General features: G+C 40.4%; 1 protein-coding gene across 2 annotated transcripts; it reads left to right on the top strand.

Annotated features, from left to right (window-relative positions):
- The first annotated feature begins 1,136 nt into the window (after positions 1–1,136).
- Positions 1,137–24,642, top strand: esyt3 (extended synaptotagmin-like protein 3). 2 transcript variants are annotated; one of them, XM_056289459.1, is made up of 23 exons: positions 1,137–1,688; positions 3,898–3,939; positions 4,251–4,385; positions 4,942–5,018; positions 6,713–6,782; positions 7,260–7,349; positions 7,457–7,512; positions 7,746–7,866; positions 8,287–8,463; positions 9,028–9,110; positions 10,549–10,597; positions 10,886–10,975; positions 11,189–11,251; positions 11,347–11,406; positions 13,945–14,016; positions 14,451–14,537; positions 15,952–16,101; positions 16,393–16,760; positions 19,711–19,809; positions 20,463–20,594; positions 20,728–20,833; positions 21,139–21,195; positions 22,776–24,642. In XM_056289459.1, exons 1-23 carry the CDS (start codon positions 1,308–1,310, stop codon positions 22,806–22,808), a joined length of 2,598 nt encoding a protein of 865 aa, XP_056145434.1. In that variant the 5' UTR covers positions 1,137–1,307; the 3' UTR covers positions 22,809–24,642. The 2 variants fall into 2 exon arrangements, with proteins under 2 accessions (XP_056145434.1, XP_056145436.1); XM_056289461.1 differs by lacking the exons at positions 19,711–19,809; positions 20,463–20,594; positions 20,728–20,833; positions 21,139–21,195; positions 22,776–24,642 and adding an exon at positions 18,181–18,299.
- The last annotated feature ends 596 nt before the right edge of the window (positions 24,643–25,238 follow it).

Here is a 25,238-nt window from a genome sequence, read left to right as displayed (position 1 = left end):
CACTTTATAAGGTCTACCATAAGAGAGGAAAGGATGTCATTGGTGTATTGCCCTACAGACGAAATGGTTGCGGATGTAATGACGAAGCCCGCATCCAAGGTAAAACTGAAGACATTTATTAAGGCAATGTTTGGTGTGTGAAATGTGAGTGGTATGGGTTATACCAAGTTTTATTTTTATTTTTATTTTTGTTCTATGAATAAGAAAAGGTATACAGTAAGCTCATGATTCATAAGTGGGAGTGTTGAGATATGACACCAGCGTATTTGTATGACTATGTGTTACTGTGTACTATTATTTTGTTTACGACTTTGTTTGTCCACAAGTGGGCGGTGTTGCGCTTGCATGCGCGGATTGATTACGTCACAGACGCCGTTCATTTTTTCTTCATCTCCCCAAACTACCGAATAAACGGAGGCTACATTTTTCCCTCCAGCAGAAGTTCGGTAGTCAGTACGATTCTTTATAACGGTTTAATAATCTACTTCATCTGCGCAGAGATAGACATAAAGTATTAGTCTAGTCTTCTAACAATGTTTAAGTAAAATAGTGGAAAAAAACATACAACTAAAAGGAATAGATATTTTTCTTGCCGTAAAGGAGAAAAGACTTGAGTTTCCTTGTAGATGTACAAATAATACTTGGGAATTCCATATAAATGGGAAAAAATGTACTGACTTGGTATAATTTTGCAGTTTTTTATTGAGAACTGATGGAAAATGGCACTATCGTTGGTCAAAATAACAATGAGAGCTATAGGAAAACACATGATATTTTCATCAATATGTGTTAATATTTTGCTGGATAACCCCAGGATTTTCCTTTTCCTTTGTATTTGAATGTTGTGGTGTATATCATTTGATTGTTCTGGCACTGAATTAAGAAAAAGGCTCGTCCCTGTTTACAACGTTGCTTTGTTCAATATCACGAACAGAAATTCGGAACAGAGTCCAACATAAAACATAAAACCAAATTCCGTTTTAGGATGGATTTCTCATTGGAGCAGCCGCACGGCGCTCCTCTCACCCCGTCCACCCACCACCATCGCTTGGAATCAGGTGTAGTTTTGGGAGGGTCCACCTACCTGCTGCGTAAGTTTCCAACACGGAAGTTTCAGGACGACGGGAGGATTTAGCACACAGACTCACAGTGTGCGGGAAAGATAAAACGCTGCACCCTTTTCGAAATCACATATTCGTTTGGCCATGAAAAGAAGAGACCATCGTTATATGAGATAGACCGAAACGAAACACAGCAAAGTTCGGACTAACGGCGGAGCGAGTTGGACGGCTCGGTGAAGAGGAATAATGCGGCGGCGCGACGCATCCTCGCCGGAGAGACCCGGGCAGCGACCCGCCGACCAGATGTACCGGAACGGTGCGGCGCCCGCCGGCAGCGCCGCTGGTGACGGCAGCGCTCAGGAGTTGAGTCCCGCCGCTGTCAATCACATCCTCATGGACTTCCTCATATACGTGGGTAAAACACTGGTGGTCTTCTACCCCGTGTATCTGACGGGGTATCTCGGTCTCAGCGTCAGCTGGGTTCTACTGTGCATGGTGATGATCACTTGGTGGAAGAAAAATCGCCGGTGGAAAGACGACCGCATCGGAACCTCCTTACAGTTTGTGGACACAGAAACGCACGTGATCAAAGAGGAGTTGAATAAAACGCTGAATATGGCAACGTGGGTACGTATGTACCGGGGGTCTTCCCCATTCTGAGGGTAATCCGGTATGTTAGACCCAAACGGAAGGTTTGAACTTAAGATAAACAAATCAGGGATTCTTTCCCAAGTATGCTCTTTCAGTTTCCCACTTCTTCCACAAATGACCAGAGAGACGTTTACCCGTGTAATCACAATATTACCATGTCCTGTTGTGTTTGATGTTAGACACCTTGCTCGTGTACACCCGCCTTGTTTATATACACTCAGACAGTCAAGTCAAGTCCATTTTATTTGTATAGCCCAATATCACCAATTACAAATTTGCCACAAGGGGCTTTACAACAGTGAATGAAAGTGTTCACTTGAGGGATTCGAACCATCGACCCTCCTATAGGTGACAGGCAGATTTTCAGGCACAGGTGTCGCCAAGGGGGGTGGGGTGTTACCTTAGGAACAAAATAAGATCATAGCCGCTACCATGTGATGTTTTCAAGAATGAAATATCTGTTATTTCGTGATCCCTCCACTAAGTAGTGAGTTTTTGTATACTATTAAGTTAGTATACTCGTAGTCAGACAAGGTCAAAAGTTGGCTTGCGTTCCTGTGATCAGAACAAAACAGTCGATTTTTTTTGGGGGGGGAGACCCCCTCCGCTTTTAGTAGGCCCACTACAGCCCTGTCAGGAGCTTTGAAAGACACACCAGGAACCTTCCATTATATCGTCTATAAAAAAATGTCTGAAACATACCTGAACAGGTATTTTCCGGATTCACTGTTGTCTTGACTACCAAAACACATTGGCCATTTTGTGGTATAGTTGGGCTAACATGTCTGAGTCTTTGGTTGGTTAGCCAACTCCACTTGTCTTTTCATACATCCACTCTTGGATGCGCCACACCCACTCATTTGATGACTCATGATAACAAGACGGGTGAGATTGTAAGGGATTCTTCTGATGTCCGCAGAAGGCAACATGTCTGGAAGATATGGAAATGCTGATTCACTCATAGTACAGCTGAGTTCTCTCTCTCTCTCTCTCTCTCTCTCTCTCTCTCTCTCTCTCTCTCTCTCTCTCTCTCTCTCTCGATCTGTTTTGTTTGAAAGGGAATGTCATGCAAATTATCGTAGACAAACATCTTTGCAAATCAACTTCTTGATTTAGTAGGGACATAGTCATTCCCCTTCAACACAAATAAAAAACAAAAACACACCACTGGTGGGACTTTTGTGTGCGTGCGTGCATATGTGAATGGATGGGTGTGTGTGTGTGGGGGGGGTTCTCTTTTTTAGTATTGATTCCACATGCACGTTTTTCCACAAATAAGCTTTCAGTAACTCAAAAAGCAGCTCTTCTTTGCTGCATCTTCTCAGACAATAAAAGCTTCTTTCAGCATCTAATGTATACACGGACACAGTTACTGTATAAGTGCCTGTTCATCAGTTTTAGAGAGAACCATCCCATGTTTCATTTTCTGATGTATCCAATTTTATGCTCTCATTCACTCCCTCTCTTCAACATCTAATGCTAGATTCAGGGTAGCCACCAACCTGTAATTGGAGTGTGGGACAGGTACATCACATACAGTGCACTGGTAGATGATACCATATCTTCCGTAACAATCCACAGCCTTAAATCTGAAAATAAACCCTGATAAGACCAACATGAATATCATTATTGCATACAGTAATGATAAATTATACAGTAATGATAAATCAAATTAAATAAGCACATATATGTATGTGCTTATTTAATTTGTGATGATCCAAAAAAATTGTATTCCCAAAGAATGGTGGTCGAATTTTTGGATTGGGGGAAATTTGTAATTTAATGCCTTTTTTTTTAACTGTGAAGTTTCATCTTAATTCCCTGTAATTGATTAATGATTTTATTGCCTTTGTGTTTTGTGATTTGATTAATTTGGCCAAATGTATTTAATGAAATTATATTAAATTACTTTTTGAACTTTAGATAAAAGTTCCCGTTAATCTTTAAATCTTTAATTCTTGTAAAGGGATTGATCATCATCAATATAAATTTGATGTCAATGTTCTAGTAAGAAGAACAGCAACATCAACATAATCATGACCCTCATCATCAACATGGTGCATGTTAGTCAATTCATTTTCATTTGGGCTGAATAGTAGAGAAGTCAAAGTCTTTGATAAGCTGTAACCAAAAAAACAAAAAAACAATTATGTAATTTTACTCTCAATTTTTTGTTTTCCCCAAGGTCAACTTCCCTGATGTTGAGAAAGTAGACTGGCTTAACAAGGTACTGTGAAAAGGATCAGGCTGACCCACCTCCTCTTTTGCTGTTATAGTTCAGAGAACGATGCAGAATTCAGCACTCTTGTTCTTTTCTTTATTTCAAGAGCACATTTAACAGAGTGCGAGATGCTGACTCCGTTTAGAAATATCTATTTTCCAAAATTGTTATCACTCCTTATTGTGCTCAATCAGTAGGCTGATTGTCTGTCGTGCTAGTAAAAACAAAGGTAAAACACTGTTCCTTGGTAGCACGCATGACACATTTAACACATACATAGTATATGCTTTATATGACACTTTGTTCGTTGTGGTCAGGTGTTGGCGCAGGCCTGGCCTTTCTTTGGAATGTTTATGGAGAAGCTCCTCAAAGAAAAGATCCAGCCGTCCATCAGGCTCTCAAGCGCCGCCCTCAAAACCTTCACCTTTACCAAGGTCCACTTTGGTCACGAAGTGAGTGAGCATTTTTTACTTCTTTTTTTTTATTGTTAGCATTACTTTCATTGTCTTTGAATGTGTTGTGTTTACTAACATCTGTTGGTGTGCTTGTTTATTTGTTTTATAAATGATTCACAACACTGCCAAACCACCTACTATGCATCACTGATTTTACCCATTCTAACATTAAAGTGAACAGTAATTACATCTAGCAATGTCTGGCCGTTTTTCTTTCCGGTTATATTTTCTGTAATTAACAGTGGGCACTTCACTACCTTTAATGTTTTTTTTTCTTTTGAAAACAAGTAAAAACAACTGACAAATTCATTATCCAATGTAGAGAGAGAGGAATTTGCTAAATAGATGGCTAAATAATTTTGCTAAATACATTTGATGAATTTGAAATAGACTGTGGAAGATGCTGTAAAGTAATGTAAATGCAGGGTTTGATCCAAGGTTTAGTCTTAGAAGTGGTTAGAGAGGGGTTAATCTTGATCTGCAATACTAACATCCAATGCAAAGCACAACTGCAGTGGTAGTTCTAATCCCTGAGTTGTAATCCTAATTTCAGCCTCTCAGAATCACTGGAATGAAAGTGTACACCCATGAAGTGGATAAGAGGGAGGTGATTCTGGACATGAATATAAGGTCTGTAATTCTGTGCTCACAGTGAACGGGGCAACGTTCAGCAATTGATTTCACCCTTTAACCGAGTGGCATTGCCATCGTCCGTGGCATGTTCATCACTTAAAGGGAAATTTCTCTGATTTTTATGTGGATAGAATGGAATAGAGAATACACTTTATTTGTCATTCGTACGTACATACAAATCAAATTCACTCTCTGCATTTAACCCATCCTAGCTGTGTAGCTCGGAGCAGTGGGCAGCCACTGTACACCACCCGGGGACCAACTCGATATTTCTTCCTATTGCCTTGGTCAGGGGCACAATACAGGAGTATAAACCCTAACATGCATGTCTTTTTGATGGTGGGAGGAAACCGGAGTGCCCGGAGGAAACCCACGCAGACGCGGGAAGAACATGTAAACTCCACACAGAAAGGACCTGGGACGGCCTGTAACCACTGGGCCACCGTGCCACCCAATCGGTGTCCAATCAGCATCGATCGCAAATGTAGTTAATTGAAGCAATAAATTCCTCAGTGCATGCTATATTGACCAAGAAATCTGAGTTCTCCTGGTTGTGGAGCCATGCCGGCAGTGCCTACATGTACCAGGATGCAATGCATGCAAACTTCCGACACACAACCTCCAAATCCTTCAGAAACCCGCCCAGCTCATGGAGGTGGGCATTTCTTGTGGCTCTGTGTACAAAGAACAGTGTCTAAAAATCTTCAGTTTTCAATCAGAAAACCGAAAAACGACATGAATTTAATTGGATTAGTTTTGTTGATAAAAAAACGCCTTGATCCTATACATGCCCTTTACCATGCCCATGATCATATATGGCAATATTAGCAGCTATTATAAACACAAAACACAGTGGTCATTTTACTGCAAGTTACCTAACGGAAGACAACAAATAATGTATGGGTGATGATACACTGGGCAACTTTTTGGCCAATATGATAGGGAAGTGTGCTTGCCAACTGGAAATTTAGTGAGACATGGGAAAATATCTGGGTAACAAGAGGTTGCCATGCATCAGTACAAATGTGTGCAGAAAACTGCTTGTCCATCATTGCTGTGTATAACCACACTAGCCTATAATTATTAATTTGTTGCAGAGGTCTTCATGGGACCAAAAATTCATGCCTGATCCCCAAAAGAAAGAAATGTACTACCTAGAACCGAACTAGACCCGTTTATTATTTGAAAGCTGCAACCTGGACCCATGCAGAACTGAGAAATGTCAGACCCGAACCCAGCTTCGGTACCCAGGAAGTTTTTTTTTTGAGTGATAGCGCACACCCTGTGGCTGAGGCGCAGGCGAAGACTAGAAATCCAAGCTGAACTTCCCCGTAGTTCTTCCTTGTCACCAACTACATCACTGACACGTCAAATGATGGCACTGGTGCTGGAAAAAATAAACAAAACAGATTTTGCAACTACGTGCCAGAGACGCAGAGAAGATTTGTAACAACTGCAGGCGTTTTTCACACTATATCCCCAGTTTGGATAGATAGAGATAAGGTTGAAAATTGGCGAAGTGGTCCTTTAAAAAGCATGTATTCATGCCATCATGTGGTGTCAACTCCTGTTTTTATTCCCTCAAATATTCCAAGTTTCAGATATTTCACTGTAAATCTTACGAAAAAGTCCCCTAAATCTTTAATGTACAATTCGCCCTCATGCTCTTCACTCACACATTCTCTTTTCAGTTACGAGGGTGATGTGGACATTGACACGGAAGTGAAGCCACCGATCACGGCTGGTGTCAAAGGACTTCAGGTGGGGACTGAGTTTTTTCACTGTTTCCTACATTGCCTGTTTCTAACTTGTGTGCATAATTATCTCAGAGCAGGTGATGGCAGGATAGGTTTGTGGTTAATAGGGTTGTTCCCTATCCAAAACATGTCCGCCAACGAATCCTTCAGCAGCATTGTCTAGCGTCATTACACCAGCCGGCAGACAGTGCACCTCAAATCAGAGGATGAAAAATGAATAGTCCATCAGGGGATGAAAAAAGGAAAAGTTTAACTAGCAAGCTAAATTGTTTGTCATATATTTCCTGATTGTGTCAGGAAATGTGTATAAAAAATTGTGTTAATGTAATATTATAGCAGTTTTGTGTTTGTTTAGTTTAAACAGCTGTTAATGATGAAGATGAGGATTCTTCCTCAATTCTGTTTATGTTACACTTCCTTGTATTGTCATTACATTGGAGAAGTTGCACTGACTTATATCAATTTGTTCTGAATATTCCAGTTTCAAGGCACGCTAAGGGTAATTTTGGAGCCTCTCATTGGCCACGTGCCATTGGTGGGAGGAGTCACCTTTTTTTTCATTCGCCGCCCTGTGAGTGTTCATCTATATTCATCCAAGTTTTCTTTGTCTCATAATTAACCTGTATGATTAGCCAGTGCAAGGCTTTAGTAAAAACACACTTTTTTTTCTTCTTTTAGACCCTGCTAATCAATTGGACTGGAATGACCAATCTCCTGGACAGTCCTGCTTTCAGGTTAGTTTCCATGGAAAACATCATCACTTGTCATTGTGTGTGAACTCTGTGAAAAGGAAAGCAGGGTGTTGCTGAAAAAGGCCATATCTAGTCAAGGAAACCTTCTCTGGATAAAAAAAAAGGTTGTAATAAAAAAATAAAAGATATGGAGGTCCATTTATACAGGATGTTAATGGTCATGCAATCCGTACTGCTTGTAATGACCTTTGATCCCATTTCTCCTCTCTTGCCAGTCAGCTGTCTGAAGAGACCATCATGGACATAATTGCCTCTTTAATGGTGCTTCCCAACCGCATGTGTATCCCCCTCATAGACCAAGTCAAAGTAGATCAGATGAGGTTCCCACTACCTCGTGTGAGTATCGCATAAAATATCATTTTAAGCCTTTAGCTGATGCTTTTATCCAGAGGGAGTACAAATAAGAGCAACCGTAGAGTAAGCTTCAGTTTTAATGATTTCAGCTTTGCACAAAACCGTCTATAATGAGCACTCTGTATCTGGTGTGTACGTATGGTAGCAGAAGATGTTTTGTTGTATTTTACCAATATGGGATTGGGACTTTAGGTGTCCTGAGTGACATTAAGACTATTCTCAACTAAGAAGGTATTACTAAAATCTTTGCAGTGCTTGCTGTGTTTTTTTTTGTTTTTTGTTTTTTTTTGGGGGGGGGCACCACCTCAAGACTGTGTCAGAGTGTCCTGGTCATGTAAGGTGTGTTTTGTCTGCTTACGTTGCACATGTTATTAACATTCGATCCGATCTTCTGCTTCTCAGGGGGTGGTGAGGGTCCACTTGATGGAGGCAAGGGATCTCCTGGCCAAGGATACTTACATGATGGGTATGGTTAAGGGCAAGTCTGACCCTTATGCAATACTCCGAGTTGGCAACAGACAGTTCAAAAGCAAAACAGTTAAAGAGAATCTCCACCCACGCTGGAATGAAGTGTATGAGGTAACACCACCCATTAATACAGAACTCAGAATTCATAGAAAATTCATGTCACTTGCATATTTCTTGACGCATTCGGCCATCAACCTGTAAACACTGTTGAGTTCATATGAAGCTGAATATCAAAAAGTTGAATAAGCTGTCGCATGTTTCGTTGCATCTCTCAAAAAAAAGAAAAGTGAATTAATCCAATTTTATGGCGTCATATTGGAGAGCTAATCCCAATTTATCATCTTTCAGCATTTATAATCCTAATGTAGCCAACAGAAAGTTGAGATTGTCTCAAGCTGTGATGACTGCTCAATTTTTTGTTAACCCTCTTCCAAGTAATGCATCTCCATTCATGTCACAACTGCAGTGTTCAACAACCAATATACCCCTCCCCTTTTTGATTTTCATCTTTTTAAATCACCATTATGGACTCTTCCTGAAATGTTTCCTCCTCTTTCCCTTTTTCAAGTCAAACTTCTGGGTGTTTGTGCTGATGACGGACTGATGCAGGGGATACTCTTACATCTTAAATCTAATCTTTTCATTAACAACTATGTTTTCTTTGTCCATCTACAGTTTGTGGTGCACGAGGCCCCAGGGCAGGAGCTGGAGGTGGAGCTATTTGATGAGGACACAGACAAAGATGATTTCCTTGGGAGGTAAGAGAACCTCGCATTCAGTTGGCATAGCAGTCTATTCTGTTGCCTACCAACACAGGGCTCGCCATTTCGAATCCCCATGTTACCTCCGGCTTGGTCGGGCATTCCTACAGACACAATTGGCCATGTCTGCGGGTGGGAAGTCAGATGTGGGTATGTGTCCTGGTTGCCACACTAGCGCCTCCTCTGGTTGGTTGGGGCACCTGTTTGGGGGGAGGTGGAACTAGGGGGAATAGCGTGATCCTCCCACGTACTATGTCCCCCTGGCGAAACTCCTCATTGTCAGGTGAAAAAAAGCGGCTGGCGACTCCACATGTATCGGAGGAGACATGTGGTAGTCTGCAGCCTTCCCCAGCTCAGTGGACGGGGTGGAGCAGTGACCAGGACGGCTTGGAAGAGTGGGATCATTGGCCAAGTACAATTGGGGAGAAAAAGAGGGGGAGGGGTAACAAAAACCTCCAAATGTGAGTGTAGATGTGCATCACTGCGTTATGTAGAATCATTGTTGTTGTAAATGGATTTAGATGTTTTCTGCACTCCCGTCCTAACGTGTTTTTGCTAAACTGAAAAATAGAATTTTGTCATTGCATGAAAGCAAACACTAGATGTTTTAAAAACAGCTTCTTGAATTTATTTTTTTTTAATTTGTGAAGATGACAGGGTAAAAAAACCATAGCTTTTATTTATTTATTTTTTGCTGTCTGTAATGAAACACTGCGTTACGTTTCCTGGGGAAACTGGCAGATGAGAACCCAAATGCAGGACTCAGACAGGGAGGTTACAGTACAGTCAGTTTAATGATCAAACAGGCAGCGGCCGGTCCAAACAGGTGACCAGATATACAAGGAGCAGACAGACAAGCAAAACAGATTCAAAGCACAAGTTCGAATTACTGGGTTTTCAGCCCAAACCGGCAAATGGATCCGACGAGGACAGGCAAAGGAAAAAAGGTTCAGAAAACAGATGATTCAAAAACCGGGTAGACAGGCTGAACTAGTAGGTGCTGCTTTACAGACAAAATGCAAGACGATCTGGCAAAGGAACAGGAAAACCAGGGGAGTATATGTGCTGGAGCTAAACAGGGAATGGGGAACAGGTGTCGGATACATGGGGTCGACTGATGACAAGACCAGGGGCAGGAACTGAAATAACAAAGACAGGCAAGAACTTCAAAATAAAACAGGAAAGACAACAGACAATGATTGAGGTTATGAGCTGACTGACTGAGGCTATGGAGACAACGACTGTGGAAAATGACTGACTAAACTGAACTGGGAGACATCATAACACAGAAATACTATGTTTGAGATTAAATCCGAGTATTTAGCTTATTATTTATCATTCTGATTCTCCCCTATGTTTTGCATATATGTTGTTCAGCCATCATGATTACTTGTGAGTTTTGTCAATTGTCAATGAATTAATAATTACCCCATAGGTATCAGATTGATTTTGGAGAAGTGAAGCGAGAGAAAGAGATGGATCAGGTGAGGTTCCATATAAGGCCATGGTTAAACTAAATGAAAAACTTGCCATTGCTGCCATAGCATTAGCAATAAATAATAACAATAACAATAACAAACAACTAAGTGCTATTAACAGTTATTAGCTACTATGGAAACTTGGTTTACAAAACCTGATTCTACTTTTAATACATAGGGAAAATAAGTGTGATTAATTTCGGGGCAATTTTTTTATTTTCAGAATCAAAGCATACTTTGAGAAATAGGCTCAAATTATTAATAAAATGCTGCTATCCTGATTTGCTGTTGCAGTGGTTTCCTTTGGATGGGGTCCAGAATGGAGAAGTCCATATGAAACTCCAGTGGCTGTCCCTGCAGACAGACCAGAGCCTGTTGCAGGAGGTACCTTCACTTTTCCTTATTTGTCACTCATCAGAGCTCACCTTCATACCTGTAAACACTTGCCAAGTTTGTTTGAGTATATTTGAGTAAGAGGATCCCTGGACCCTTCTGAATGTCTCTCGTGTTTAAGATGTTGCTTCCCCCAGGTGTGACAGAGTTATGGGGGCCATCAGACAGCTAAAGACTCAATTTCTATTTATCAATGTTGTCCAGAATGATGACGGCTGTGCCTGTGCCATGCTTGCAGTGTATTTGGACAACGCCTCAAACCTACCAGTGAGTGGGTCTTAATAGACAATAATGTTGTTGTAAGAGGATATTGCAGCATGTATAAACAAATGTGCTTATGATATTCTCATGTTTGTCACCAGAAAGACCACAGTGAGTTCAGCCACACTCACAAACATGGGAAGCATTCAAAGGAAGCCAGGGTAAGAATGCCTGTTTATTTTTTATTTTTTTCTTTAAAAAAAAAGAGAAGAAAAGTTGACTTATTTACACTAATGGTAATTAATTGCCCGAGAGGAAGACTATTTATTAGATATATATATTCTGCAAGCTAGCCGAACAGTCTGAACTGGTCACCTTTCTGCTACCATTTAGTCAAACCTCCCCTTATGTCCTATGTCTATGATACTGCTCTTGTAGATTTTGGTCGTTGTTTGTGTAAGTCGATGCTTCACCTCGTTGACACTTCTCGCTACAGTACACAGCATGCATGGTTAGCATGGATAGTCCTTGAGGCAGGATTGTTTCTAAGTGGCACAGATTTGGGCGGCATAATGACTCAATCCGAACTGCTATCTCTGTTGATACTACGTGTCCCTTTGTGGCTGGTATTTCCTGTTTGTCTGGTGAATGCCAGTCATTTTAAGTAGGCGTGTTTACAAACCTGGGCCGCTGGTTTTCCTCCCTCACCTGAGGCCTGTTCACTGTTCATTTCCCTGCACACAGAAATGTGCCCGGATGAAGTGTAGAATAGTGAGCATGCATACTAAAGCACTCTGTTCTGTAAATGTCATATCTATAACACTAGTCCTATCACAGACATGTAAATGTACCTGGTATTCATAATCGGCCTGTCCTTCTTCTAGAGAGAAAATGAAGGAAAGGCAGATGTTCTCAAACATTATGTATCGATCTTTGAGAACATGTCTGAGTCTTTTTAAATGTGTGGTCTGTTGACCCACTGCTTTAAAGATTGTTGTTTATTCCAGAATGAAACCAGGTGTTTCTCTGCGGTATTAAACTCATAAGCCGGAATAGTTTCTATTGTCCCAGATCTTCTGTTTAACCACTTTTTTATACTGTGTTTCCTGTCGAAATCTAGTTCGCAGTCAATAAACTCTCTCTGCTGGCCAAAGAGAGAATTACAGTTGAAGAGTGAACATATATATTTTCTTAAGTACAAACGAGGGGGGAAAAGACCTCTTCCGAAGTCCTGCTATCCCACCCCTTCATCCTTCTTTTTTTCTCGAGGCAGTGCACCTTCACATTTTGAGCTGGGCAATACTCCACTATTATTGTTTATCTTCATTCTATGGTGTTGTATTGGAATTCAATTTGGATATTGTGATGCACAGTTTTGTTGCCTAGATTACTGATAACGAAAATCTATTGCCTTAAGAATCTCATAAAATGAGCAATGAGGGGCTTTTAGGGACAATTGTTTGAAAGCTAGTTTTGGTTTTATGTTATACTTTACATTATCAAACAGCTCAATGGGATGAAACCTCAACTGGATTCATAAACATGGTATTTTTGTACATGTAAACAGACATCATGAGATATATGTATCAGTATATTGTAAAAATTACCTATGAAGGATTTAAAATATTCCATATCACCCTGCATTACCTCACATAGAAACTGTCAACGATGCTCTTCCTCCAGCATGTGCTCGAGTGTCTAGGATGCTGCTGTTAAACAGTGGGCTGTGGTTGTCCTTTGTGCTGACTCTGTTGGAATATTATTGGACACCACATCTGACATTTATAGCATTTCCCCTCTATGGGAATTAATGATAAACAACATTCACAAGGACTACATTTCCTCTAATGAAGATGCCAAATTCCTCGTTGTGGTCTGCACGTGAGAATGATGACATCCATTTTCTGTGCCCCTGTAAAAGGAAACAGCCACCTTCTGTTCTCCTTGAAAAAACAGACATCTCTTTTTGGTGTCTCTGGCGGTTCAGCCATGTATTAGGATTGGAATGTAGAATGTGTTCAAGCTAGAAGGCATGAACGTCCCTCCAGACACACTCCCAACATTGCTGTGTCAGTGTTTCTGGTCAGCATAATGACAGGTCCTTGAATGCAAACACATTAAAACATGCAAGCATGATACTGTGATTGATTTTGATAGAGAAATTTAGTTGACGTGACTGTGAATGTGTTTTGAACCATCCCAAGTTTTGGAACCACAATGCGAGTCGCTGTACCTATTTGTAGCCTATCAGGTATGCATTCATTTGGGATGCTCATATTTTCTGTGCCAGGCCTATGGACTCCCATTTATTCTGAGTTGTGGTCACATACAGCATCCCATTTATTCGGAGTTGAGGTCACATACAACATCCCATTTATCCTGAGTTGTAGTCACATACACCACCTTTTCTCTCTCTCTATTTTCAAGAATTCTAGGACACTTTGCAGGAGGAACAGTGAGTCCTCTTGTTTGTTTGTTGTTTTTTTTTTACAACTGCTTTTTTTTTTTTGGTCTAAACTTTCATGTTCTGGCTTTCCTGGTTGCTTCAACTATGTCAGCCAAAGGATGCGAAGCCTGACACCCAAAATGTCTACCTTTGCTCCAGATTTGAAATCATTAATATTCAACAATCTTTACAACTTTGGACAAATGGAAAGAAATGCTCACGTACAGCAGGCAGTCATATTTAATCACATTCACATACAGACTTGGTGCCAAAGAAACAAACAGTGTGTCACTGATTTGCATTGTGTTTTCAGCTCACAAGGAGAACTGCCAATCCCAATTCATTTGTGGAAGTCTCCATTGACGAACAAATTCAGAAAAGCAAGGTACCTCTTTTAGTTCATCACTTTAGTCCATGCTTTCCCTAAAATTTGATCAAACTATACTTGATACTTGACAACTGATGTTCCTATTCATTAGTTTGGCCTACTTTCACAACTACAATTTCAAAATTAGAGGACACTGTCCTGCGGCTGATGCTGGCTCGTTTCTTTTCAAAGAATTTTGTAGCATTTCAGTATTTTTCCCAAACTAGAAAGTCCCCTGTAATGAAAAACATGACTCCTATTCTATCAAAATTGATTATTGAAACTGTTGAGGTTAGGGCCTTGTTGCTGAGGTTAGGGCCTTAACTGATGAAAGTTTTATGAAATTAAGGGTTGTTACTTTGGAAATAATGATCTTTTCTCCAAAATGGATCTATAGCTTTTGGAGTCATATTCTTCAGTTGTATTTACTAATGTCTCTGTTTCCCCCACAGGTTGTGTATGCATCTAAAGACCCAGTGTGGGAGGAGGGCTTCACCTTCTTTGTGCACAACATCGAGAACCAGCACCTCATTGTTCAGGTCTGACACTGGACAATGTATAGTATTTGCCCTTACAAAATGTTTGCTTCACTTGAAGCCATCAGTTCCGTTTGACCCATTGTGATCTTTTAGAACTAATTCTCCATTTAAACCAGCACTGTATGAAACTAAAGCTGTGATTCAGAGTCATAGGTATATTTTCTTAGGTGGGACACACAAGAGAACATGTAAGAAGGTCCATCTAGGCTCAGTCTACCACAGCATATTTTACCCATCTACTATGAAATAAGCAAGTTTAAAATTTTTGCTTTTGATTCAGTTTGTCAGATATATTCAAAGTGAGAATTCCCTGAGTTTGCAATGATAAGGATGACTAGTAACCCCCCCCCCCCAGTACCCTTCCAAAACTCACAGGAAAATAATCGGATCCCTTGTGTCGTGACACATTAGTTTTTTTTCTCTTGCATACTCTTCATTTGTTGGAACTTTCTTTAACTTTGAAAGCTGCCAGAGTTGCATGCATCAGGGAGAGTCATGGCTTGTTTATTGGACCAAGTCATTTAACCAGATTGTGTATTGAAATGACACACTCTTACTCTCCTACAGATTCACTCAGCTGTGTTGGCCAATAAAGAAACATTTAGCTAATACAGCCAACTTAGTATTGGGGGGGTATTAAGATGTTTGCTTCAAAATAGTCAGAACAGGGGTATTCTTGCAACTCGGTCCAGCTTTTTGACTCAATTTCTATCAGCTAACAGTTTATGTAGATGTTACAGAGTGCAACACTCCATTGGATTCTTGAAAGGTGGACATTTTCTTTTCACGTCCTAGTTGGTTTACCTTAGAAAATTAGATCAAACTATATTTGATATCAGTCAGTTTATGTTCCTATTTGTTCGTCTGGCCAATTTTGGCTTCTACGGTTTCACAATTAGGGGACAGTTTTATGTGGCTAATACAGGGTTATATTATAATCCCGTATCTAGTCAGAGGATACATTAATATAACATGATCTTACTGCTGGGATAGGCTCCAGCATCCCCGCGACCCCAATTGGGATAAGCGGCTTGGATAATGGATGGATGGATGGATGATCTTACTAACCACTGGGCCATTTTTCCCGCTTCAGGCTAACAATTATGAACTTTGTGTCAGTTCTCATAAAGGACAGAAAGGTCTGATTCCAGTGCTGCACAATTAGGTATAGAAAGCCATATTCTGCAAGTCGCACTAGCAAAAGTTCCTTAAAACCTGCATGTCATACCAATGTTGTAAAGTCATTTTCAATGTTTTTTTTTAATAGTTGTAATAGCAATTTTCCATTTAAAGTTTTCTGTGTTTCCCTTGTTTTTGTATCAGACACATTCTTAGGGGGTAATAAAGTTCAGTCATATAATGTACTTACTAGATTTTTATTGTGTTTGTCCGGCACAATGTTCTCCAAGCTCAGGTCAAGGAGCAGGGGAAGAAAACTCTCCTGGGTGCCCTTAACTTGCCCCTCAGTCGTCTCCTCAACACCTCCAACATGATGCTGGACCAGTGCTTTCTGCTAGAACGCTCTGGAGCCAATAGCCAGATAAAGATGAAGGCCACACTCAGGGTGAGCATCAACTGATATGCAGACATGTACACACACACACACAAACACACACACACACAGTACAAAGACTTTCATATGCTGCATACACATTCAAATGTTATACACAGACATGTGCACACAAACACACTGCTTTCCATGACTGGACTGTTGCCTGTTCTCACTTGCAGAGCATCGTTAATTTCCTCAGAGAGGACATGTACAGCAGTTAGATCAATTAAATTAATTAATTTAGTAAGCAAAATTATCTCATATTTTCATTATTGACACAAGCTGTCCTTAATTCCAAACTAGATTATTACTGTTGAAAAGCCGCCACCCAAATTCCTCCCTCCACCACAACCCAAACCGCGAACTCTGCAGACCAACCAGAGAGGTGGCCCCTCCACAGCCACTCCTGCAACCTCCGCACCCTCCTCTGCCCCTCCTGCCTCCCCCACCAGCCCCGCCCATGTCACATCCCCGGCCCCGAAGGTTGGCCCCTCCAACGGCTTTGATGGAGACTACACTGCCCACCGCCGTGACTCCTTCCTGGCTTCTGACGGCCGGCGATCGGTTCCTGCCACACCCCACATGCGTCGGTTCGACTCCCACAGCCTGCTGTCGGAGAATTCCATCACCTCATCTCGCTTCGACCTTTCGGATGGAGCACCCTATCCGGAGTGAGTTTATTTCTTTGTTGGTTTCTTTGTTTTTAACAGAAGTAAGCCTCTCACTTTTTGTTGTCCATTCATCAGAGGATTTGAAAAATGTTTATTATTCCAGGGATTTTTTTTTTTTTAGATAAGTGTGGAGCTAACATTCCTCTTAATGAAGATGGACACAGAGTAGGATTTACAATGATAAAAAGGTTCTGTTTGGATGTAATCCTTAACCAGCAAGGACACATGTAGTCCCAAGTGCAAGGGTAGTAAACATAGCATTGTCTCTGGGCAAAGCTGAAATCTGTGCCAATCATCTGTTTTTGTCATCTTGAGGTATATATATCCATCCATCCATTATACAAACCGCTTATCCTGCTCCCAGGGTCGCGGGGATGCTGGAGCCTATCCCAGCAGCCACTGGGCGGCAGGTGGGGAGACACCCCATATAATCCAGTCACTGATGACTGCCTATGGCATGAAACAGGCTTGTACTGTCTCATAAAGAATTTACTTGAGTCACTGGATTATTTTGCTCATTTGTTGAGCACTTTTCCTACCATTGAGTGTTTCTTTTAAAGACGCTATATATATTAAGATAGATCTATCTTGATATTCTGCTCCTCATTTGTTGAGCACTTTTCTCTACACCATTGATGGTTTCTGGGGGAAAAATGCTATATATATATGTATGTGTGTGTGTGTGTCTCCCTGCTTGCTGCCCAATGACTGATTGGATAGGCTCCAGCATCCCCGCGACCCTGACAGCAGGATAAGCGACTTGGATAATGTATATATATATATATAAAGAGCCAAAATATGAGGACGCTCCCTTTAATAGTGAGTGACGTCATGTTCAGTGATTGAGTCAGAGAGAAAGCTATGTTAGGCACGTGAGCATAAAGTTTTCTACTGTGTGACACGATGTAATTGAAACCTTTTGTTCAGTAAACGTTTTTAAACTGGATTACATCTCCTGTCATTTGCGTCAGACTGAAGTTACTGTGCCTACAGCTCATTAGTGGTTTAACTTGACATCCAGAAGGAATACCACTACATTTAGTAGAAAAGCTGCTCGGAGGAAATTAACACAAATAGGCGGCATGGTGGCGCAGTGGTTAGTGTGGTCGCCTCACAGTAATAAGGTCCTGGGTTCGAGCCCCGCGGTAGTCCAACCTTGGGGGTCGTCCCAGGTCGTCCTGTGTGGAGTTTGCATGTTCTCCCCGTGTCTGCGTGGGTTTCCTCCTGGGGCTCCGGTTTCCTCCCACAGTCCAAAGACATATAGGTTAGGTGAATCGTCCATACTAAATTGTCCCTAGGTATGACTGTGTGTGTGTGTGTGTGTGTGTGTGTGTGTGTGTGTGTGTGTGTGTATGTATGTGTGTGTGTGTATGTATGTGTGTGTGTGTATGTATGTGTGTATGTCGGCCCTGTGTGACAGTCTGGCGGCCTGTCCAGGGTGTCTCCCCGCCTGCCACCCAATGACTGCTGGGGTAGGCTCCAGCATCCCCGCGACCCTGAGAGCAGGATAAGCGGTTCGGAAAATGAACTACAAGGGAGAGCTGGATGTTAGCTAACGCAATGTGTGTGGTATGCCCTGATTAAAAGAACTTCAGAAAGGTAAAGAAAGGACTGAGATCCTTTAAATGACTCAAATTTCTGAAGATAGACAGCCAGACGCCCTGAAGCGAATGCTGAATGATGAAGCTATTTTGATTCAAGATCCTAGCTACTCAGTTTATACTCTTGAGTGCAAACATGAAGGCTTCTCCTCGTAAAAGCCATTGAAGTTTCTGCGTGTTTTAGAAGTTGTGCTGCAACTGCTTGATGAGAAAAGTGGAAATACCGTTTAATCATTTGCACACAATTTACACATTGCTTTACTGATATGATGGCTGAAGATAAGGAAGGATTTGACACTGTGGAGATGGACTCTAAAAGAGGGATCAAGCTAACCGAGAAAGCATTGGAGAATAAGTTGCATAAGCTCCTTGGAGCCAGGAGAGGGTATTAGCTTGGATAACTGGTATAAAGAAAGAAGTTGAAAGTTTAATGAGTGAGGCTGGCAATTTGCAAAAAGTGCAAGAATGCGTGCACCATGACTTCTACGCTCTTGTCATTAAGTTTGAAGAGCTCAGCCAGCAAGTAGGAGATCTTCTACCTGAAGATGAAAAGGCTGCTGAACTAAGCAATTGGTTTGAGCCTAAGATGATGACTATCAGACAGTTTGCAGAAAAATTTTGAAAATTGGATAGATGCTTTGCATGAAAGCAAAACAAACAAAGAAACTGGACAGCTGAGGATGATGAGGTTTATAAGTGTTGATAATGAAGACCTAAATAATGATGTAGACCCTGAAGATAGTGCATCGCAAGTGGCAGTTGGTAATATCACACCAACGTGAAAAAAGGATTCATTTGTTGGATGTTCATCTGTCATGTCCGCCAGATCATCAGTTTGTGCTAATGAAGATGCAAAGCTAGCTGGATTAGTTGAACCTGCTGCAGTTTTACAGAAGAAACAGAAGCTTGAATTGGAGGAAGTACGTGTTAAAGCCAAGATCCAAAGGCTGAATTTAGAGACAGCCATTGCAGAAAAGAGATGTAACAGGGGGTCCAACTCCATATTAATGCCTATGGATTTAGAATGGGATGTCATAAAAGCTCATGTAGGTGTAATGGCCAGGTGTCCCAATACTTTTGTACATATAGTGTGCGTGTGTGTGTGTGTGTGTGTGTGTGTGTGTGTGTGTGTGTGTGTGTGTGTGTGTGTGTGTGTGTGTGTGTGTGTGTGTGTGTGTGTGTGTGTGTGTTATTTATGCTGACACTGAGGGCAATGGGTACATGTGTGCCCATTGCCCTTTAGCCAACTCTCTGACTGATCAATAGTGAGCAGAAATGTGACTTAAAAATGTTGAGAGTGAATTGTTATACTGTGTATAAGACTAACAACATTTTGTTAACCATTGAAGAGCCATCATGAACCATCAGGGGTCATTTGGGGAGATCCAGCTGACAGTGCGTTACGCCACTCTGAGGAACAAGCTCATCGTCCTGGTCAACTGCTGCAGGTCCTCCAAAAACATACAACAATTTCTTGCTTCTACAGTATCTCATATCAAGAGAATTTGCTCAGATCTCAAGATGAATATATTGGTACACTAGGAGTCACAATCACAGAAATATGTCCTAAATACTCCGGAGTTCATTTCTGCGCTAATTAAAGCTACAATGCTGAAGATATACATGCAAACAAATGTAATTTTTGTTGCTTGTGTAATTAAGACAGTAGTTAAACCGTGAATATTCATATCATTAACACATTGTGGTTACTTATTTTAATGGTTGCTGTGTGGTAGGACTTACTTGGAAAAAAAATCCATGGTGCCTAGTGTTTTACTTCTTCACCATAGGATTAAAATGTGGAAGAGTAAAGCAAGTAGAATCAAGTTCGAAGGTCAAAGTTGGTGTGGCCAACAAACAGCAGACTAAACTTGAAGACCTTTATCAACAGATGTAACAACATTATTAGCTAAAACCCAGGTTCAGACATGTTTTTTGTTTGGTGGTGGGAACAGCACTGACACAACTGCATTGGTGACTTCTGTTCATTTTGAATGGCTCTCCAATAACTGTTGTCACCATAGATGCCAGTAAGCTAAACAAAAACCACAGCCTTCAGAATGGTAGCATTAAAACGGACATTTGCTCGTGGTCTTTGCAGGAACCTGTTCCGCTGCAATGAGAATGGCTCAGATACTTACGTTCGTCTATACCTACTCCCTGACCAGTCCTGGAGACATCGCATGAGGACACAGGTCAAAAAGAGGACCGTGAATCCTGTCTTCAATGAAAAGTAAACCCACTAGACATAAACACTTTTTTTATTTTCCAATACTCTGCATGACGTTTGTAAGAGTTGCGCTCTATGTTCAGAAGGTGATTGTGTTTTCCATGACCCTCTTTCTTCCAATCATGGTTGCTCACAGGTTTGAGTATGATGTGTCACTACAAGAGGCAGTGACCAGGAAGTTTGATTTGGCAGTGAAAAACAACAAAATGTTCCACACACGGGAGAGAAAGGAGATTGGCATGGTAGGTAATGCTGCCAATGACAGACCATGCATGATAGAAGACCTCAAAAATCATTATTAACTTAAATCCTAGATACTGTTAGGAGGTTTAGTCTTGGTGTAGCTATCTCGCAAATTATCATGTTGAAACATTACATGCAATGTTACTAAACTAAGGGTTGTATTGTAGTACTTGCATGTATTGTAAGTCATTCTTGATCGGATTGTCAGTTGAATGCTTGAATTACAGGGTTAATTTAATGAATCTGAACTGTGCAGCATTGCACCCCTTTTCAAGTTCACTGACCGTTCTAATTCTGTCCATAGGTCCTGATTGATCTTTCCCATATGGATCTTGCCAAAGGATTTACAGAATGGTATGAGGTTCAAGCTTTCTGCTTTTTCATGATTCTGGACCCATGACTTTTCATCTAGTGTGAGGATGTATATCCAGACCTGGGTCGAGTATCTATTGCAATTCATTTAATACTGAATAGAGTAGCAAATGAGTGAAATTTAGATTAGCTGATAGGAATATTATTTGCAGGGCCATCGCAGGGGGTGTACAAACGTGACATGCGAGGCCCTCCTCGTTGATGTGCATGCGCATGAATCACGGTCACACGCACATAGCTATTCTAGTTCTTCTGCACAATTAATCTTTGTGCGATACATTTCTAACAAGTAGAATACAGCATCATCATGCACATATTCTCAGCTATGACTTTTTGTTATTTTAGTCTTTTGAAGGAAAAAAATCAACTGTAAAACTATTGGCCTTACATCTAGTCAGCTCAGCTATCACTTTATTTTGGCATGTTGAAGTATGACAGTATGTTACAATTCAATATTTCAGGTCTATAGCCTACATTTCATTCAGATTTCAGATCATTTTTCAGACCGGTCATTACACGTAGCCTATGGTCACATCATATAGCTATTTTCTACACCTCTGGAAGTGTTGACAAATTTATCCAGCGATCCTTGCAGTGACTTATGAAATTCTTCCTTCTTTTTAATTATTTTCCTTTTCTCATTACCAACTCATGTTTATGAAATTGGTCGCGCTCTCATGCAGTTGCAGTTCTTTCCCCTTCTCCTCCTTCCTCGCAGTGAGCAGCGAGATGGAGCAATATCGAAAATGAAAAAACCTGAATAATTTGTTAGATTGTGTCATCTAACCTTGACAATGCATAATGGAATTGACACAGAAATTTCATTTTGGAAGCATGTTGGGTCAAGAACAGTCATTAGAAAAACTAAAAAACGTATATATAAAAGAAAAAATTGCAGGCCAGGCACGAGGCCCTGTGCGGTCACACATTTCACACAGCCCATGCGACAGTTCTCATTATTTGTCCACACAGAAGGAATTCTTTTCCACAGCCAGTGCAAGTGGTAAAGACAACTGTAGGAAACACAAGTACACTTCAAATGGAATAAAAAAAGACATACCCCACACACCCACCTGGTGCCATAATATTCACTATAATTCATGTTAGCACTCAAAACCATAGATTTGCCTCCACTGGGGGGAAAACTTCCCAAAAGCAACAACTTTGGAACATAGGTGAAACAAACATGAACCGAAGAAGTAAGGCTAGAGTGTGCTCTCCGTTGTTGTTTACTGTATCTACCTGTTCTTCATTGAGTGAGCATGAAGCCCTTTAACATTGCAAATGTGATTTAAAGCTGTTGAAATAAACTTGACTTAAATCAACTTTCAAATACCCTCCTGGGAACATCCAAACTGTCTGGCCCTTACCGGATGTGATGTACCCCATTTGGTACTCCCAGCTGATTAAAACATTATTTGCAAATACTTTCTAACCGAGGTCTTTGCTGAATGGAGTAATACTCCAAAAACATACTAGTGAAAACAAAAACCACTGGAATGAAAAGGTGTGTAAATGTAAGTGTTACATTTAGCTTACTTTATTTGTTCTCTTCTCTCAAGGTATGAGCTGACGCTACCTGGGCTGAGGAAATGCAACTAGTTGGTGGAGGTGTTGTACTGCAGTTCTCAGCAACATGGAAAAGTCCTCATCAGTCCTCAGAATAAATGCCAATATTTCTGTAGTTCACTTACTCTACCAGGGCTAGTTTTAAAAAAATTGGCACCGTGATTTGTCCAACTGAGGTGACCCCAAGCAAATATAAAATGACATAACTGTGCTTTTAAAAAATCCAGCTCAAACTGCAAAGTTTTGTGATTATAATTGGTTTGTTTATAGACAATACTTAACACCTACTTAAGATGATATTCAGGTTTAGATAACTCATATATATATATATATAGATATATATATATATATATATATATATATATATATATATATCAACCCAGATACAGGAAAAAAAGTTTTAATGCATTGCAATGCATTAAAACTTTTTTTCTTGTATCTGTGTGGATATTCCACTCCTCATTAGTTGAGCACTTATAACACCATTGACGGTTTTGGGAAAAAAACGCTATATATATATATATATATATATATATATATAGCCTTGTATACACAATCTAACACAATTTTGATACCATAGAAACTAAAATGGAGCAGACTACTAAAAAAAAACTTAACACGATAAGATCATGCTTTAGCATCTTATATAGCATTAAAACCCAACAGTCTTAAACCCATACTGTGTATTTTGGGATTGAAGATTATTTGTTTATCTTATTTTTAAGTGGCAAACATATGCCAACATGCTGTAAAACAGAATATATTTGGACAAATCTTAGACAAGTACAGGGGAATCCTCGACATCCTTGATTAAGTGGCATTTGTTTGTCACGGGAAAAAGATATTCCAATATCATGTTTATGCAGTAATGTTTGGTTTTCTGTTTAAGAAAGAAACTTGTGAAAGTCTTTGGCTAATTTTAGAGGTTATTCATCATTCTAAAATAGGCTTGGGTTTTTCAGGGGGCACTTACTGCTTTTTTTATTATTTGAGAGTGAATTTTTGTGACTTTTGGTGGATTTGTATATAAAGAGCTGCATTGATAAAGGTTATAAAAGTAACTTATTTAACAAGCCAAGATGACTGCATCACTCTTATGTGACAGTGACGTGAGGCCGGTACTGTATTGCACAGAGGAAGGTCACAAATTGTCACACACATTTTCCATGCACATTCATATATATTTCTGTTGAGCATAATCACAGCCTTAGATTACCAGCGGTTTCAAATGTTTAAAAAAGGTAATTGTCAAATATTTTTTATAACCCTTCTTGTGTTATTCTTTAACATTTTAAGTAGTCGTGTTGGCAAGTCATGCTATTTGAATAAAGATTCTATTATCCACCTGTAGGTGGTGCCATAAACCAGGTTTAAGTACTCCCATAAAAGTCAAGTCAAGTCAACTTTATTTGTATAGCCCAGTACCACAAATGACAAATTTGCCTCAAGGGACTTGCATGTTTAAGTGTTATATATATTTAAGGTTGTCTCAAATCAAAATACCAAAAATTGATTTCCAAATTTGAGTAAATCAAATTAGCAATGATAAAATGGCTCCCTTCATTTAGGCTACAGTAGGATTTACATGAGGGAAATTATATAAACTTAAGAAAGTATGCAAAAATTATATGTTTAAGAATCTTCACAAATCTTCACAAATTGTTATTTACTCATATTTTTTTGTATTTGTATTTCTGTTGGAATCTTTTCCGCCCGTTGAGCTTTGGTAAATTATTACTCTGGACAAATACTACATCTTGTGTGTGATCACATTTTTGTGTGTGATTGCCTCACACAGGTGGTTTATTGTGTTGACTAAAACGAATAAGGATCGATTACTTTATAACAAGAAATAAAGGCCTTGTGTTTGCAATCCTTTTCAATGAATGAAACTTGGCTTTTTTTGTGGAAGCAAACAGTTATTTAACAATTACAATTAAGTCAGGTGAACTGGCTGCACTAAATTGTCCCTATGAATGTGTGTGTGCGTGCGTGTGTGTGTGTGTGTGTGTGTGTGTGTGTGTGTGTGTGTGTGTGTGTGTGTGTGTGTGTGTGTGTGTGTGTGAGTGTGTGTGTGTGTGTGTGTGTGTGTGAGTGCGTGTACACCATGTTTAACTATCCTAATGGGGACCATTAGTATAGAAAAACCAGAAACCATCTAACTTGTGGGGCCATTTTATCGGGCCCCACAAGTAGAAGGGTCCATTTTAGGGTTTGGACTTGGTTTTAGGGTTAAGGTCAGAATTAGGGTTAGGTTAAGGTTAGGGTAACGGTTAGGGTTAGGCATGTAGTTTGCGTGTTTAAGGTTAGGGTTAAAGGCTAGGAAATGAATGTAGCCAATGAGGGGTCCCACAAGTATAGTTTTGCGAGTATGTGTGTGTGTGTGTGTGTGTGTGTGTCGGGTGTGATGGCCTGGCGGCCTGTCCAGGGTTTCTCCCTGCCTGCCACCCACTAACTGCTGGA

This window comes from Lampris incognitus, chromosome 11, assembly GCF_029633865.1.
Source record: "Lampris incognitus isolate fLamInc1 chromosome 11, fLamInc1.hap2, whole genome shotgun sequence".
NCBI classification, from domain to species: domain Eukaryota; kingdom Metazoa; phylum Chordata; class Actinopteri; order Lampriformes; family Lampridae; genus Lampris; species Lampris incognitus.
The sequence above is the reverse complement of the archived record's forward strand: the minus strand, read 5'-3'. Positions and strand labels throughout refer to the sequence as shown.

Bases quoted from the DNA above. Each gene is read 5' to 3' on its own strand.
- esyt3 (XM_056289459.1), top strand. From the start codon at position 1,308: ATGCGGCGGCGCGACGCATCCTCGCCGGAGAGACCCGGGCAGCGACCC. The intron at 14,017-14,450 runs GTACCTCTTTTA...TTTCCCCCACAG, and splicing joins AACAAATTCAGAAAAGCAAG to GTTGTGTATGCATCTAAAGA. The intron at 20,834-21,138 runs GTAGGTAATGCT...TTCTGTCCATAG, and splicing joins AGAGAAAGGAGATTGGCATG to GTCCTGATTGATCTTTCCCA.